At 47.0% G+C, this 17,902-nt stretch overlaps 2 protein-coding genes and 1 long non-coding RNA gene across 3 annotated transcripts in view; all 3 read right to left on the reverse strand.

The window, feature by feature from the left end:
• Positions 1-2,254: 2,254 nt before the first annotated feature.
• On the reverse strand, positions 2,255-3,056 carry LOC116990159. The gene is made up of 2 exons (XR_004416447.1): positions 2,844-3,056; positions 2,255-2,414 (listed from the first exon to the last, which is right to left on the reverse strand). It is a non-coding gene; the product is annotated as an uncharacterized LOC116990159 (long non-coding RNA).
• Positions 3,057-6,972: 3,916 nt separating this feature from the next.
• On the reverse strand, positions 6,973-8,752 carry LOC116990154. The gene has a single exon (XM_033047695.1). It carries the CDS (start codon positions 8,696-8,698, stop codon positions 7,169-7,171), a length of 1,530 nt encoding a protein of 509 aa, XP_032903586.1. The 5' UTR covers positions 8,699-8,752; the 3' UTR covers positions 6,973-7,168.
• Position 8,753: 1 nt separating this feature from the next.
• The window catches only part of LOC116989973 (stonustoxin subunit alpha-like), a 224,785-nt gene continuing 215,636 nt past the window's right edge, over positions 8,754-17,902 (reverse strand). The window contains exons 3-5 of the mRNA XM_033047528.1: positions 12,777-12,903; positions 8,884-10,737; positions 8,754-8,767 (exon numbers count right to left, since the gene is read on the reverse strand). Coding sequence (XP_032903419.1) covers positions 8,754-8,767; positions 8,884-10,737; positions 12,777-12,864 — 1,956 coding nt within the window. The 5' untranslated portion in view covers positions 12,865-12,903. The remainder of the gene's footprint in view (positions 8,768-8,883; positions 10,738-12,776; positions 12,904-17,902) is intronic.

The raw sequence follows: 17,902 nt of genomic DNA on the forward strand, positions 1-17,902 counted from the left end.
AACGATCGTCAAGCCTAGGCTTGATATAACCGATGTAAAGCAGCTGACACCTAGAGCAGTGGATGCAATACATGAGGTTGGAGGAGGCTGGAATGACTGCTTGGGTCCTTGAACGGAGCCAAGGGGGGGGGGGGGGGGGGGGGGGGGGGGTAAAGTGACAAGTGTAGCATTTCCGGGGGTTGCAAGGGAAATGGTTTGGGTGGGAAGGGACGAATTGACCAGGGAGTTACGGAGGAAGCGGTCTCTGCGGAAAGCCAACGGGAGGAGCTGGGAAGATGTGGCCAGTGGTGGTCGACAAAAAAGCTGGAGAAAATCAGCGGGTAAGGCAGCATCTATGGAGCGAAGGAATAGACGACGTTTCGGTTTGAGACCCTTCTTCAGATCGATGTCGGGGGGGGGAGACACACGAAAAAGGAAGGAAGATGCGGAGACAGTAGGCTGTCGGAGAGCTGGAAATGGGAGGGGAAGGAAGGAAAAAGCAAAGACTACCTGAAATTAGAGAAGGCAATGTTCATACCACTGGGGTGTAAACTACCCAAGCAAATATAAGGTGCTGCTCCTCCAATATGCGGTGGGCCTCACTCTGGCCATGGAGAGGGCCGAGGACAGAAAGGTTGGATTCGGAACGGGAAGGGGAGTTGAAGTGTTGAGCCACCGGGAGATCAAGTTGGTAATTGTGAACTGAGTGGAGGTGTTGTGCGAAGCAATCGCCAAGTCTGTGCTTGGTCTCACCGAGGTTAATCATACACTGAATAATCCAACCACATTTTTGTTTGGAAGTATAAAGAAATAATAGAAATTGCATTCATTGCAATGTGTAAAAAGAGGAGATACTGTATTATAAATTTGCTGCATGCCATTGTGGTATATATTATGTCTTGATTGGTGAATATGTTTAGTTTGTGACTTAATTCAGGGCTGCCAACATTGGGTGAGAGTTGGGAGTGAGAAATATGCCAGAGACCAAGCCCGAGGGAACATCGTGACCGGGGGGGGGGGGGGGGGGAGGAGGGGGGTGGGAGGAGGGGGGTGGGAGGAGGGGGGTGGGAGGAGGGTGTCACCTGTCCACAAATAGTCTGTGAATGCTTGATTGAGCATTAACAGGGGGATGGGGGGGATGTATCCCCCCACTTTTTGGGCTGGGGGATGGCCTGTATGATTATCCCCTGGTTTTTGGAGGTCGACCAATAACAATAATAATAATCACCTGCTCCTATCTCTCATGTGGGCCCTACATTATCTTAAAAATACTTCAAACAAAAAACATTGAAACCATACTTCTACAATGCACTAAAACATGATTTTAATACATCAAATTTCAAAATGTCCCCACTGTGGGAGGGGGGCGCTCCATTCCCTCGCCGGGTACCCCCAAGGCCAATGATCAGAGACGCTCAGCCCCCCCCCACTTTCAAAAATGCTCCGCGGCCCCTGATAACAAGTGGATACATTTCCTTCCTATTCCAAGTTCTTCTCCAGCCCAGAAGAGATGACCTTAAATAAAACACAAAGTGCTGGAATAACTCAGCAGGTCAGGCAGCTGGTCTGGAGGACATGGATAGACTACGTTTCGGGTCACCATCCTTCTTTGGATGTTGCCTGATCCGCTGAGTTACTACATCACTTTGTGTTTTGCTCATGATTCCGGCATCTGTTTCTTTTTTTCTCCAGAGATATCCTTAATTGTAGCACGGTGCAGGAGCTCCCTGTCTCTGCTACAGAGAGCAGCATCTGTTCCCTCGATCATGCCACCCTCTGTGGCTACTGCATTACTCTTTTCGCCCTGTACTTGAATGGTCGCATGTGTCATGGACAGTGTGCACATACTGTTGCCCTCGCCCTTATCCAAACATGAGTAAGAACCGGGTACCTGAGGGACGAGCATTCTCCAACGATCCTCTGCATCTCTCCACCTGCTTCTTTATCTGTCGTATTAGTTAAAACAAATGTAGGTCCCTTGCAGTCAGAAACAGGTGAATTAATCATGGGGAACAAGGACATGGCCTACTCCTGCACCTATTTTCTAGGTTTCTATGTACCGTCCTGTTCCCCCATTGACCCTTTGCCCTTCTTTGAATCATATTATCCCTGTTTTCAACCACCTATTTCACAACTCTGTTTCTTCTGGAGATTGTTATCACTGCTCAATTTACAACTATTTTCACCATAATTTTCATTTAATGTATTATTTCAGAGAAATCACATGATTTATTTTGCTGGTGTAGAGGAATCAACAACCAGACACTGGTATTGTGAGCGTCAAGCATTTTATTTCATTTTATGAATCATTTATTATTTGATTACTGCACAACTACAAAGTAAAGCAGGGGAAGAGATTACTTGGTTCTGGAAGAAATGTGTAGTTCGGGTCTGCATTTCATCTTCTGTTTCCCTCTTTTGACTCCTTCGGTCACCTCTCCCATTGCCCCACTCTCTGTCACCTCTCCCATTGCCCCACTCTCTGTCACCTCTCCCATTGCCCCACTGTGTCACCTCTCCCATTGCCCCACTGTGTCACATATCCCATTGCCCCATTGTGTCACCTCTCCCATTGCCCCACTGTGTCACCTCTCCCATTGCCCCACTCTGTCACCTCTCCCATTGCTCCACTGTGTCACCTCTCCCATTGCCCCACTGTGTCACCTCTCCCATTGCCCCACTGTGTCACCTCTCCCATTGCCCCACTGTGTCACCTCTCCCATTGCCCCACTGTGTCACCTCTCCCATTGCCCCATTGTGTCACCTCTCCCATTGCCCCACTGTGTCACCTCTCCCATTGCCCCACTGTGTCGCCTCTCCCATTGCCCCACTCTGTCACCTCTCCCATTGCTCCACTGTGTCACCTCTCCCATTGCCTCACTGTGTCACCTCTCCCATTGTCCCATTCTCTGTCACATATCCCATTGCCCCACTCTCTGTTGCCCCTTCCATTGCCCCACTTCATGTTGCCTCTCTCCTCCTCTGTTTGCGTCACCACATCCCTGTCTCTCTCGATCACCTCTACCGCCCCCCCCCCCCCCCCGTGATCTCTCTACCACTTTCTCTGCTCCTCTCCATTACCTTTCTCTCTTTTTTTTACTCTGCTCACTTCTTTTCATCACCAGCGCTTTCCTCTCTCCCTGGTGGCTGCCTCCTTTCTGTCACCTCTCACCCTCTCGTTGTCTCTCTCCATCGTCTTTCCTCCTCACCAACACTTCCCTCTTTCCCTAATGTATCTCCCATTCCCTGACACATGTGGTTCTGACGTCTCTCTCTCTCTGACTCCTTTCCCTCTATTCCTGTCGAATATCCTCTGCTGTAGAGTCGCTTACCCTTCTTCATTTCACCATCAACTTTTTCTCCTTCTGCTGTCACTCTTTCTGTCTCCATTTCCTCATCATCTTTCCCTTAGTGGTATTCCTGATGGATACACTTACTTTGTTCTGTCTCCCAGTTGTCAGATATCCGGATCAATACTCAATAGGGTGTGTTGATTTGTAGCTTCTGATGAGCCTACTCATTTGTCCCAGAACAAGAACCTAACTTCCCAACGAATCATCAAAGTTTGCATACAAGGTTCATTAATCAAACCCAGCGTATCTATAATTGTTAATTAAAAAAATAGCATTATTAGCATTAAGCCATATATTCATTACAATGCAATGTCTACCAGGTATACATTATTGAATATGCAGTAGCATCAACGTTAGATCAATGGTCCATTGAAAAATTACACATAACTTTTGAAAGGATAATGAGTCGAACAATAACTGCTGGAGTAACTCAGCAGGTCAAACAGCATCTCAGTGGGACATGTCTTCCGGAGATGCTACTTGAACAGCTGAATTACCCCGGCACTTTGTTCTTTAAAAAAATTATCCTATTGCTTTTGGAAAAGACATTTTTCCTATTGCTTTTGGAAGATAAAAGTTGTCAAGGAATGAAGAAAAGGGAGAATATGGAATAAAAAATAAGTATTGGACGTAACAAGTAAAAAATGCTTATTAAGCAAATGAGGGCACAACGTATCACTGCAGACATGATTAAGAATAAGACCAAAGCATTTTAAATGTATCCAGCAAATGCATAGGACCCATTGGAACCATAGGATGTGGATGAAATCTGAAATGAATAAATCTCCTCTGTATTCACGGAAGGGAACGACATTGCAGTCGGTGAACCTTAAAACATGTTATCATTAAGAAGGAAATATTAGATAACTTGGAGGGATTTAAGATGGATATACCCAAGGCTGCTATGAGAGGAAGGGGATGAGATTGCTTTGAGCCTTGCAAGGATTCCTGCTGTTGTCTCTGAGTAAAGTACATGAAGGCTGAAGAGCGGAAATGTGGTCTCTTTATTCAAGGAGGGCAGTGGGAATAAACCAGGTAATTACAGCTCCAAATCTACTATCAGTCATAGAGGAGAAGAAAAGCTGTGGAACAGGGTTGATGTGCACTTGCACAGACAGAAGAACTTTGTTAAGAAGAGATCCTACTTGATCAATCTGATTATTTGTTTGAAGAGGCAATAGAATGTATTGACGAGGGCATTGAGGGTAATGTAGTCTTTGACAGGGCATATAAGGGAAACTTGTCACGGAGGGTCGAGCTTTTGGGATCTAGAAGAAATTGGATCCATAATGGGCTTGTTAATAGGATTCAGAGCGTGATGTGGAGGATTTATGATCCGACAACCATGACAAATGTTGTGTCAGAGAGGCTGGTGATTGGGCCTGACAGTTGAAAAGAAGAATGATTTTTTATCTCAACACAGAAGTCTGATTCTAAATGGTGGCCGACTAGGAAAAGGGGAGATGCAGCGAGACCTGGGTGTCATGGTACACCAGTCATTGAAAGTGGGTATGCAGGTGCAGCAGGCAGTGAAGAAAGCGAATGGTATGTTAGCTTTCATAGCAAAAGGATTTGAGTATAGGAGCAGGGAGGTTCTACTGCAGTTGTACAGGGTCTTGGTGAGACCACACCTGGAGTATTGCGTACAGTTTTGGTCTCCAAATCTGAGGAAGGACATTATTGCCATAGAGGGAGTGCAGAGAAGGTTCACCAGACTGATTCCTGGGATGTCAGGACTGTCTTATGAAGAAAGACTGGATAGACTTGGTTTATACTCTCTAGAATTTAGGAGATTGAGAGGGGATCTTATAGAAACTTACAAAATTCTTAGGGGGTTGGACAGGCTAGATGCAGGAAGATTGCTCCCGATGTTGGGGAAGTCCAGGACAAGGGGTCACAGCTTAAGGATAAGGGGGAAATCCTTTAAAACCGAGATGAGAAGAACTTTTTTCACACAGAGAGTGGTGAATCTCTGGAACTCCCTGCCACAGAGGGTAGTCGAGGCCAGTTCATTGGCTATATTTAAGAGGGAGTTAGATGTGGCCCTTGTGGCTAAGGGGATCAAAGGGTATGGAGAGAAGGCAGGTACGGGATACTGAGTTGGATGATCAGCCATGATCATATTGAATGGCGGTGCAGGCTCGAAGGGCCGAATGGCCTACTCCTGCACCTAATTTCTATGTTTCTATGTTTCTATGATTAGCAAGTTTGAAGATGACATGTAAATTGATGTCAGTCATGAGCAGTCTATTCTGAGACTACTTGATATATTGTTCATTTCTGTGAAATGGACAGAGGGATGGCAGGTGGGAGTCACTGCCGATATGAGATATGATTTGGGAGGACAAACAAGGCCGGGACTTGCAAAATGCATGAAGTGCCATCGGGACTAGGAGGAACTCCATTCCGATATGCAGGACTTGCAGGCTAGGCATGTGCCACAGCAGGGCAGGAAGGAGTCAATGTGGTGACTCAGTCCCGTTACCAGCTGGGACACAGAAACTCTGCCTCAGTTGCTGGCGAATCGATGAACAGGATGTGCATTAGGCAGCGGGGAAAGTAAGCTCGTACCCTGTCCCTGAGTTCAAGAGGGACTCTGAGCCTGTTCACAAGGGGGCTCAGATGTCCTTCCCCATCCTCACTTGTTACCCTATACCTGAATTTCACCGATGCTTTTATCCCCGGTCTCGAAGGTAGAACAAGACCTCGGTAATATAATAAACATGGAACCGGAAGCTCACATCAAGGTGAAGGTCAAGCTGGAGAATGGGTCTGGTGCAATCTGGGATAGTCACAGCACGGCAGAAGGCCATTCAGTCCATCGTGTCTGTGGAAGGCAGTCTAGCTCGCCCAACTAATATTTGCCTTAAACCAGTTCCACATCTCCCTGTAAACACCGCCATGTAATCTGAATCTCATTCCAATGACAGCGATACTGAGCAGCTATCTCCCAGCTCTAGTTCCAAGATGTCTGGTGCCCTGTGGGCCCTCTTGCAGATGGTTTTGTGTGCAGGTGGGGGTATTTGGTTGGCTTTGGCCTGAGGCTCCTTCTTTCTGGAGAAGATCCATCGGGTGATGGGGTCCAGGACATGGAAGGTACTGATCCCTGAGTGGTGAGCACATGGAGAGTGAAGGAGGTTGTTCTGTGATGTGATGCTCCATTTCATTTGGTCCTTCTCAGGCTCTTGATGAGCCCCACTTCTCAACGAGCCTGTGAGCTGGAGGAGTACCTGTGTGTGTGTCGCTGTCTCAGTGGCGACAGAGGTCAAGTCCTGCTGAGTTTGACGTGCACTCTGTATCTTGTCCTGAGGCTGGGGGGGGGTAGAACAGTTTCCATGACACTGTCTATGACTACTTTACCCCCCACCAGCCCGTGACTCGAACTCTGGCGATGACCAGGGAGAGACAGAGCTGACAGAAAGCTTCCCCTCCTCCGAAGTTCGGTGGGAAATGTGCCGTCTGACCTCACGGACAGAGTGGGGTTTGGGGAAGAAGGTTATGATCTAGTGCAGGGGGCAGCCCATCTAGTGAAGAATTGGGCGACGGGATTTAGGTGAGCTCTCCGCGCGGGAACATGAACATGGAACAGGAAGGGTTGTGGATAGATTCTTCAGGCTCTCATGAGGTAATGACATGGTACTTGGCCAAGTAGCAGGGTGAAGGGAGTGGCAGCTAGCTGGTGATGGTGGGGCAGCATTGAAGAAGTAAGGTGTGGTGTGAAAGGCTGTGGGAAGGTGAGGCAGGAGAAGGAGGGGGAATTAGAAGAATGGATTGTTTCAGGGTTGAGTGAAACATTTGCACCCTCTATTGGGAACAGTTGGAATTGTTATCATCTACTATTTGAATGTGAACAAATTCATAATTTTAGAAAATTTTCCTTCCGTCTTTTTTCCAGCACTTTTCCCAACCGTTGGACCTCCCTTCAACCCCCCTGGTAACAGATTCTCATTATTTGCTACCTTCTGTATTAACTCTGCCTGTTCCTTTACTTTCCCCAGTGTCTGAATTCGCTCCATGAACCCGGGCTTCGCCTCTTCTTTCTCAGACTGAATCATGAGGTCAATGTAAGCTGGGGTGGATAATGGGTTTGGCCTCAGAGCTATTTCTTCAAGTCGCCTAATGCTGCCAGATAATTGATCAATCAGCGCCAGAACTGTGAACTCCACGTCAGCAAACTCCTGCTCAAGTGATTCCATAACATTCTGCTGGGTCATCTTCGCACCATAGGCATTCTCGTACTTTTCTTTCAGCTCACTGTATGTCCTCTTCTCCTTTTTCGTTACATAATCAAACTTGTACTTTTGGTTGAAGTGAACATTCCAGATGCACTTTTGTGGACAGATCCTACAGTTCCCTTGTCGGTCCATTGCACCACAACCACGTTTATCATTATCATTAGGAATGTAGCAGGGAAAGTGGCAGGTAAAGAAACATTTCTGACAGTTGGTTATATAATTACCAGTCCCACTAATATCCTCCTTTACTGGATGTGTAACTTCAATCTCATAGTCAAAATTTTTATTTGCATCCAGCTCGGTCTGGTGTTGGTTCAGAGCTTGTTGCGTTTTCCTGAGTTCTTCCAGTTTGGTGAGACCAACTCGGATCTGCTTCTGCAATCCCACCACTGCAATTTCCAGCTGCTTACGTTCCTTCAGAACCTCTCTGGTTAAACTCAAACTTTTGGTTTCCATTGTGTTCAGAGCTGTGAAGAATTTCTTCATACTGTTTGCTCCCATCTTCCAAAACATTGCATCAAAGTTATCATCGTTCTCTCCCCCTGAGATTGGACGCTGGGCAAAAATAGCTGAATTGTTAAACTTGAAGTGTACTGGCAGACCCGTTGTGTCTTTGGGACACGGTACCTCAGCTAATTTCAGGGCACCCAGGATTGGGGGAGGCTGTCCGTCTGCGAAAGTCACCAGGATCTGAATGTTTTCTGAAATATCTTTGCCAAAAATAGCAAGAATCGAATCAAAGACATATTTCTGTGCGTGAGTCAGGCGAGCCAGGGAGGCTTGAGCAACAAAACACACGGCGTCAATCTGATCAACACCCTGCGGGGAAGAGAAGAATTCACGGATTTGCTCAGTGATCAGTTGATCCCGGCTGATGCCCCTGGTGTCCCCGAATCCTGGCGTGTCAATGATCGTCAGAGAGTAATCGATGTTAAATCCTACCTGATGGTGGAGCTGGTAGGCAGTGATGGAGGATGTCTGACTCTCAGCCTGGGATTTTCCTGTATCTTCCGCTATTAACTTGTATCTGAAGTTGTCTCCCCATTCCACGCCCAAGATGTAGTTGATCATCCCATTGATGAGGGTTGACTTTCCTGAGCCAGTTGCTCCCAGAACCATAATTGTCTTCATTGTGTATTTTGTAGTGGGTTTTCCGAAGGAGCATTTCACAAGCTGTTTGTCTTTATCAGCTACCTGCTCCTGTAGTTTGAGCTTGTAAATGGAAGGGTTTCCTTGGGATATTAATTGTGTGTCACTTCGTTGTTTCCGGGCTATTGTGATTGGTGTGTTTCCTATTTTTATTGAAACCTCCTCACTTGCTTCACTAGACCCTGTTTCACCACAGTCAGCAGACACGGGGACTCGATAGATGGTTGTGGAGTGCAGTGTTGGGCTGGATGAACAATCCTGGAAGACCGGATTACCAGGTGGACTTGCTGGCTGGGTGATGCTCTTGTAGCTCTCACTAGCCTTGCTGACCCCTACCTTGGTCACTGCTCTGTATCGGAAGTGATACTCCTGGTGTGGCTGTAACCCAGGTATTGTGAAGGAGTGGCATTGATCAGGAGTATCCAGAATTGTCCATTCCTCCTGCTGGCTACCTCGGTACTCTACCTTGTAGCCCACAATCTCACCGGCACCAAATGTTGGAGGCTGTAACTGCAGAGTCACACTGTCATGTGTTGTTCTACTAGATGTAGGTATCTCGGGCTGTGACAGAGGAACAAAGCACTGGTTCTCCAGACATCCTCCATCATACAGGTAAATTGACGCTCCTATGTTGCTGTCATCCCTCACAGATCCAACAGCAAATTTTATTTTCCCATCTGCTATATTGGCGGTGGCAAAGTCCAGGAATGATCCTGATGTCTTCCTCATCTGCTGGGATACAGATGGCAAGTTAAACCAGGAGTCACTTTGTCGTTTTGTACAGGCTCCATCAACAGGAGGTTGTGTCTCCATTTTCTGAGCTGTGGGAGATTGGAGGTAGTTGTTTGCCTCTGACAGGTAAAGATCCTCCTGATGCAGTGTTGTGAATGTGAAGCAGACCACGTAGTCTGTTACTGGACCCTTCAACACTTCATGCAACTCTCTCCTTGATTTCACAACAGGTATGTCTTTCATTATCCTGAGGCAACGTCCCACAACCATCATCTCCGATTCCTTGTCATCCAGCCATGTGGTCAGTGCTTGGTGTTTAAATGGTGACTGCTCCCTGTTCTTCAATATGTCCGTCAGCAACCCTTCCTCCTTCTCACCGCCCCGAATGGACGGCAAAACTCTGGCTAAGGTCCTTTGGAAAACCAGTTTATACTGCAGACACATCTCTTGGAATTGAAGTATCCTGTCCCCGATCTCGGGAAACTGAACTGGGACACTGTCTTTCATCAGGTCATTGCACCTCATCGCGGCCTCACTGAGCTGTTCTAGGACATCCTGGCAGCGATTGACCAGTCCCACGCTGATCTCCCTCACCAACTGGGCAGCTTTTGAGTCGAGTTTATTGAGAGGATAGAGCCAGACTGTGATGGGCACTGAATGTTCTCCATCTGGACCCAGGAGGTTTGGAAGTGTTGCGTAGATATTGATGGCGTCTTTGAAGGTGGTGGGATTGTTCTTCAGTGAGAAATCCCCATAAAAGGTGCAGTTAAATTTCTCGGCATGTGACTTTTGTTCTTCTGTCATTTCTAGGGAGGCCTCTCCCTCGATCGCAATCTGAGGAAGAAGTTGAATCATCACCTCCATGTTGCCCTGAATATTCTGTATGTTCTCTGCTGAAGAAGCCACTTGATCAAACACAAAGAAGGCCTGGGCCCCATACAGCACTGCTGTAATGACATGGGTGGCTGAGCCCTCATCAAACACACTCGGGTAGGTAATATTCTGTCTCCCTAAGTGACTCATCATCAGTTGTTCAAACCTGGTTGTTGCTTTGTACTGAAGGGTAACTCGTGCTTGTTGCTCTGATTCCTTTGTGTCTCTGAGATATTTTGCCGACCCTTTCACCTCTACTAACCCACCCAGGAAACTCGCTTTCAGTGACCCTGACACATTGAGGGCATTGGCTTTCTTCTCCATGGAGTCTGATGCAATGATGTGAAACTCAGTGCTGGGCTGGTCACGACGATCAAGGTTGCTCTGCAGTGTCTGGAAGTCCCACAAGGTGATGCCTACAGGATAAATTAGCGATCAAAACTGTTAATATTGTTAAAATTACTCAAAGTGAATAATATTCCTTCAGTAGATTCAATCTCTGTACAGGCTATGTCTTGGGCTGAAAGTAAAACACTCTACACTCACTGGACTGATCACATGAACAATAGGTGCGGCTTGGTGGCACAGCGGTAGAGTAGCTGCCTTACAGCGCTTACACCGCCACAGACCTGGGTTCGATCCTGACTACGGGTGCTGTCTGTGCAGAGTTTGTACGTTCTCCCCGTGACCGCGTGGGGTTTTCACTGAGATCTTCGGTTTCCTCCCGCACACCAAAGGCGTACAGGTTTGTAGATTCATTGGCTTGGTATAAATGTAACATTGTCCCAAGTGTGGGTTGGATAGTGTTAATGTACGGGGATCGTTGGTCGGTGCTGACTCAGTGGGCCAAAGGGCCTGTTTCTGTGCTGTATCTCTAAACTAAACAAAAAATACATTGAGTGCTACAGCGGGTCAGGAGGCAATTCAGGAGAACATGGATAAGCGTTGACTTGGATCATCTTCAAATATCCATGTCTAGTTTAGTTTAGAAATATGGTGCGGAAACAGGCCCTTCGGCCCATCAGGCCCGCGACAACCAGTGATCCCCGCATGCTAACACTATCCTGCACACACTAGGAACAATTTACAATTTTACTAAGACAATTAACCTTCAAAACTGTACGTCCTTGCAGTGTGGGAGGTAAACCGGAGATCCCGGAGAAAATTCACGCAGGTCACGGGGAGAAAGTACAAACTCTGTACAGACAGCACAGGTAGTCAGGATCGAACCTGGGTCTCTGGTGCTGTAAGGCAGCAACTCTACCTCTGTGCCACCGTGCCGCTCAATATTCAATCCACTGTATAAACTGGACTATAACTGACAAAGTTGTGGTCACCATTGGTGACCTGAACTTATGGCCCTGCAATGACCACCACTGTATCATAGAGTGATACAGCATGTAAAGGGCCTGTCCCACTTAATTGACCTTTACAGGCGACTGCCGGCACCCGTGATAGGTCACCAAAATTTTCAATTTGTTGAAAATTCAGCAGCGACCAGAAAGATGCTATGACTCTTTGGAGACCTCTCACGGCCATACAGTATTGTCATGAGAGGTCTCCTATGGTCGTGAGAGGTCTCCCGTGACATGTCGCCAGGGGTCGCCTGTATGGTCGTGAGAGGTCACCCGTGACATGTCGCCAGGGGTCGCCTGTATGGTCGTGAGAGGTCACCCGTGACATGTCGCCAGGGGTCGCCTGTATGGTCGTGAGAGGTCTCCTACGGTCGTGAGAGGTCTCCAGAGAGTCGTAGTGTCTTTCTGGTCGCCGCTGAATTCTCAACATGTTGAAAATTTCGACGACCTATCACGGGTGCCTGCATTCGTCTGTAAAGGTCACATAAGTGGGACAGGCCCTTTAAGAGGCCTGACTTGCCCACACTGATAAACATGTCCCAGCTACACTGATCCCACCTTCCTGCCATACCCCTCTAAACCTGTCCTATCCATGTACCCATTTAACTGTTTCTTAACCATTGGGATGATCCCAGCCTCAACTACCTCCTCTGGCAGCTTGTTCCATACATCCACCACCCATTGTGTGAAAAAGTTACTCCTCAGATTCCTATTAAATCTTTTCCCCTTCACCTTAAACCCATGTCCTCTTGTCCTTGATTCCCCTACTCTGGGCAAGTGACTCTGTGCATCTACCCAATCTAGTCCTCTCATGTTTTTACACACCTGTATAAGATCACCCCCCCATACCAACCCATACCAGAGGGCATTTGACAAAATCCCTCATGTTGAAATTCATTGAGTGGAAGGTAGATGTGAATCCTACCACAACCAGAGAGCAGTCCTGAACCACTATCTACCTCGTTGGTGACCCTTGGACCACCCTTGATCGGACTTTGCTGGCTTTACCTTGCACTATATGTTATTCCCTTATCATGTCTTTCGTTTCACCTACTCTGGGCTCATGTGACTTCATGATTTGTGTGAAGATATTCCAGTACCTGGGATCAGAGCATCTGATCGGCAGTCGTACAGCATTCCCAACTGGAAAGGCCGGCCCAGAGTGGCCAGTTGCAAGCACTCACTCATCACTGAACCGGAAATGGACAGTCAACAAAATCCAGTGATCTGAAACAGAACGAGGAATAAAATATGAAGATGAATCCACTCGACGTACGGCTTTTTGAAGATGTGACCAAAAAGGTTTAGTTTAGAGATACAGTGCGGAAACAGGCCCTTCAGCCCATCGAGTCCATGCCGACCATGATCCCCAAAAACTAACACTATCCTACACACGCTCGGGATAATTTACATTTATACCAAGACAATTCACCTATAAACCTGTACATCTTTGGAGTGTGGGAGGAAACTGAAGATCTCGGAGAAAACCCACGCAGGTCACAGGGAGAACGTACAAACTCCGTACAGACAGCACCCGTGGTCAGGATCTAACCCGGGTCTCTGGCGCTGTGAGGCAGCGTTTATGTAGAGGAATGTTAACTATTGCACTGAGAATCACAGTATGATTTTAGTGTGGATGATGGCCATTCTGCCCATTGAGTCCCTACTAGCTCTGGGTAAGAACAATCCATCTGGTCCCACATTCCTGCCTTGAAAATTCCTTCCTTTCGGGAAAGAAATTGCAGCCAGACATCCGTTGGGGAATGTTGCTGACTGGCCCGCTCCACACTGCAGGAGTACGTGCTGAGGGATGTACTGTAGCTTGGTGCAGCCAACGCCAAGGCTCCATGGGGGAGGACCACTGTCTAGGGTCCTTCCGCTGCTGGACATTGGGGGGCAAGGTCCGGTGGAGATACCCCTCAAACAAGGGAAGGAAAACAAGGTGAAGATCATAAGTGATAGGAGTAGAATTAGGCCGTTTGGCCCATCAAGTCTCCGCCATTCATGGCTAATCTATATCTCCCTAGTAACCCCATTCTCCTGCCTTCTCCTAATAATCTTTCATACCCGTACTAATCAAGAATCTTTCTCTGCCTTAAATATACTAACTGGTTTTGCTCCCAGAGCCTTCTGTGGCAAAAAATCCCACAGATTCACCACCCTCTGACTAAAGAAATTCCTCCACATCTCCTTCTTAAAAGAACATCCATTAATTCTGAGGCTATGACCTCTAATACTAGACTCTCCCACTAGTGGAAACATCCCCTCCACATCCACTCTATCCAAGGGGAAAAGATTTAATAGAAATCTGACTGGTAACCTTTTCACACTGAGAGTGGTGTGTGTATGGAACAAGCTGCTAGAAGAGGTAGCTGAGACGGGTACTCCGACTAGGAAAAGGGGAGATGCAGCGAGACCTGGGTGTCATGGTACACCAGTCATTGAAAGTGGGCATGCAGGTGCAGCAGGCAGTGAAGAAAGCGAATGGTATGTTAGCTTTCATAGCAAAAGGATTTGAGTATAGGAGCAGGGAGGTTCTACTGCAGTTGTACAGGGTCTTGGTGAGACCACACCTGGAGTATTGCGTACAGTTTTGGTCTCCAAATCTGAGGAAGGACATTATTACCATAGAGGGAGTGCAGAGAAGGTTCACCAGACTGATTCCTGGGATGTCAGGACTGTCTTATGAAGAAAGACTGGATAGACTTGGTTTATACTCTCTAGAATTTAGGAGATTGAGAGGGGATCTTATAGAAACTTACAAAATTCTTAAGGGGTTGGACAGGCTAGATGCAGGAAGATTGCTCCCGATGTTGGGGGTATTCCAGGACAAGGGGTCACAGCTTAAGGATAAGGGGGAAATCCTTTAAAACCGAGATGAGAAGAACTTTTTTCACACAGAGAGTGGTGAATCTCTGGAACTCCCTGCCACAGAGGGTAGTCGAGGCCAGTTCATTGGCTATATTTAAGAGGGAGTTAGATGTGGCCCTTGTGGCTAAGGGGATCAGAGGGTATGGAGAGAAGGCAGGTACGGGATACTGAGTTGGATGATCAGCCATGATCATATTGAATGGCGGTGCAGGCTCGAAGGGCCGAATGGCCTACTCCTGCACCTAATTTCTATGTTTCTATGTTTCTATCGCAACTGTTTCATAACAATTAGACAGGTACATGGATAGGACAGGTTTGGAGGTATATGGACCATTCTTAACTTATTGAGTTTAGAAGAATGATGGGGGACCTCACTGAAACGTACAGAATAATGAATGGCTTGGATAAAGTGGATGTGGAGAGGATGTTTCCACTAGTGTTAATTCCGCATGGGAGTGATCGCAGGCAAGGGATCAGCTCCGATGTTAAGTCCGCGCCCTGCGGTGGGGTCCACGACAGTCCGATGAGGCTTCCAGCTCCATCGATCGAAGGCCGCAGAGCCTGAAGAATGTGATCCGAAAATTGATCACATCTCCGGGAAGGTAAGAGCCTGAAAAAAAGTTTACCCCGATCGCCTCCCCCCGTCCCCCACACAAAGCAAACTGAGCAACATTAAAACACACTTTCAACAAATGCTTAAAATTAAAAAAAGATGAAAAAACGAACACACTGTGGGCAGGGCTGCCATCTCCCCGGCGCCCCTGGTGGTCTTTGTCATCTTTCAGGCAGAGATAGATAGATTCTTGGTTAGTATGGGTATCAGGGGTTGTGGGGAGAAGGCTGGAGAATGGTGCACCTATCGCTTATGTCCAAATGTAGGCAGGTGGGACTAGTGTAGCTGGGACATATTGGCTGGTGTGGGCAGGTTGGGATATAGTGCCCGTTTCCACGCTGTATCACTATGACTAACAAAGTAAATGGCCCACAATTGTGGCAAAGGTCTGAAGAATGGTCTCGATCTGAAACTGTCACCTATTCCTTATGAAACATATTCCTCGTGAATATGAAATAGCACCTCATATTTTGGTTGCAGAGGGCTCGAACGCCGCCGGCTACTGGAGCCAAGATCGTCCCATCAACAGAAGGCTCGAGGCCCCCGACCGCGGGAGAACAAGGAAGGAAAGAAATTTGACGGGTTTTTTTGCCTTCCATCACAGTGAGGAATGTGGAGGAGACGCTGGTGGATGTTCATTTTTAAATATATTTTGTGTGTTTTGTTACTTTTTCTGGTATGACCATATGGCAAATCAAATTCCTTGTATATGTTGCAAAACACACTTGTATAATAACGTATGATCATGATGTACCTCCCACTCCCCTGACATCAGTCTGAAGAAGGGTCCAGGCCCGATATGTTACCCATTCCTTCTCTCCAGAGATGCTGCCTGTCCCCCTGAGTTACTCCAGAATTTTGTGTCTACCTATTCCTTTTCACCAGAGATATTGCCTGACCCACTGAGTTACTCCAGCTTTTTGTGTCTATCATTGTGTTTTCGTTAAAGATAAGTGCAGGTGCCAGCAGTACATAGTGTGATACTATTAAATGTATAGAGACTGTCTGAAGTCTTTTTGTCTGCACATCTTTTGTCATTGCGAACAAAGTTTGCATTTGAAATAACCAAAATATTCGCCCAACAATGATTGCAGGCTTGAGCCTCGAACAAATGTATTCCTCCCGCCTCTTACCAGAGACTGCAGAGTTTGAAAGTGGGGGGCTTAGTGATCACTGATCACTGGCATTGGGACTTTTTGAAATTTGATGTATTAAAATCATGTTTTAATGCATTGTGGAAGTATGATTTCAATGTTTTTTGTTTGAAGTATTTTTAAGATAATGTAAGGCCTACATGAGAGATAGGAGCAGGTGATTATTATTTTTGTTATTGCTTGACCTCAAAAAACTGGGGGATAATAATACAGGCCGTCCCCCACATCCCCCACAGGCCAACACCCCCTCCCCACCCCGGATCAATGCCAGTGCCTTCCACGGTACAGAAAATTTGACATTTAAAAAAATGTGTTATAATTTCAATTGTTTTTTTTGTTTGGAGAAAGGGACAAGAAATGATCATAACATTTTCTGATTTTGCGAAGTCATACGAATTATGTTTTGCTCGGGGGAAAAATCAGAGTATTTTGAAAGTTTGCATTCTTCTTTTGACGTATATTTCATTTTGATTTGAATTTAGAATCATCAAACTATTACATTAATAAAAGAGGTAGACAAAATGTTTAAGAAGGAACTGCAGATGCTGGAAAATCGAAGGTAGATAGAAATGCTGGAGAAACTCAGCAGGTGCGGCAGCATCTATGGAGTGAAGGAAATAGGCAATGTTTCAGGCCGAAACCATTCTTCAGACTCGAAGAAGGTTTCGGCCCAACATTTAAGAAACAGTTAGACTGATACATGGATAGGACAGGTTTGGAGGGATGTGGACCAAAAGCAGGTAGTGTCGCTGGGACATGTTGGTAGGTGTGGGCAAGTTGCGCCAAAGGGCCTGCTTTCACACTGTATCACTCTATGACTACATTATACCTCCACCATGCATGAGTTTTACTGCTATATACTTAAGCATAGAAACATAGAAAATAGGTGCAGGAATAGGCCATTCAGCCCTTTGAGCCAGCACTGCCATTCAATCTGATCATGGTTGTTCATCTAAAATTAGTGCCCCTTTCCTGTTTTTCCCCCATATCCCTAGATTCCTTTAGCCCCAAAAGCTAAATGTAACTCTCTCTTGCAAACATCCAGTGAACTGGCCTCCACTGCCTTCTGCGACAGATAATTCAACAGATTCACAACTCTCTGGGTGAAGAAAGTTTGTCCTCATCTCAATCCTAAATGGCCTACACCTCATTCTTAAACTGTGACCCCTGGTTCTGGACTCCCCCAACATCGGGAACATTTGCAGTTACAGTAAGTGAAAATCTAGCAGGCAAGCAGGATGTTTTCTGCAACCACCCCCATTTGAAGGCCACTATCTTCCACCGCTTCTAACCAATGCTTGGTACCTACTTCCAGCAGCCACTGGTTGTCCTCCAGGATGCACCGAGCCGCAGCCTGGTCCATGCCGGTTACCAGGGCGAATTCAGCGCAGAGATTCTCACAGGAGCGGCGCGACGCTTCCGACGGCCCGGGACTCTTGCACTGAGGCTGCTCCATGGCCGGAGCGGCAGCGAGGGACTCGCTGGCCCGGCAAATACTCGCCAAGCCCGGCTTCCCGTCCGCATCTGCCCCCGCCACTTCTGCTTCCATCCCTCCCTCCACCCCAGCTCTCCAACACCCACGACCGGG

Source organism: Amblyraja radiata, chromosome 30 (assembly GCF_010909765.2).
Source record: "Amblyraja radiata isolate CabotCenter1 chromosome 30, sAmbRad1.1.pri, whole genome shotgun sequence".
Taxonomy (NCBI): Eukaryota; Metazoa; Chordata; class Chondrichthyes; order Rajiformes; family Rajidae; genus Amblyraja; species Amblyraja radiata.

Excerpts from the sequence above, each read along its gene's own strand:
- LOC116990154 (XM_033047695.1), bottom strand. The coding sequence starts at position 8,698 with ATGAAGACAATTATGGTTCTGGGAGCAACTGGCTCAGGAAAGTCAACC.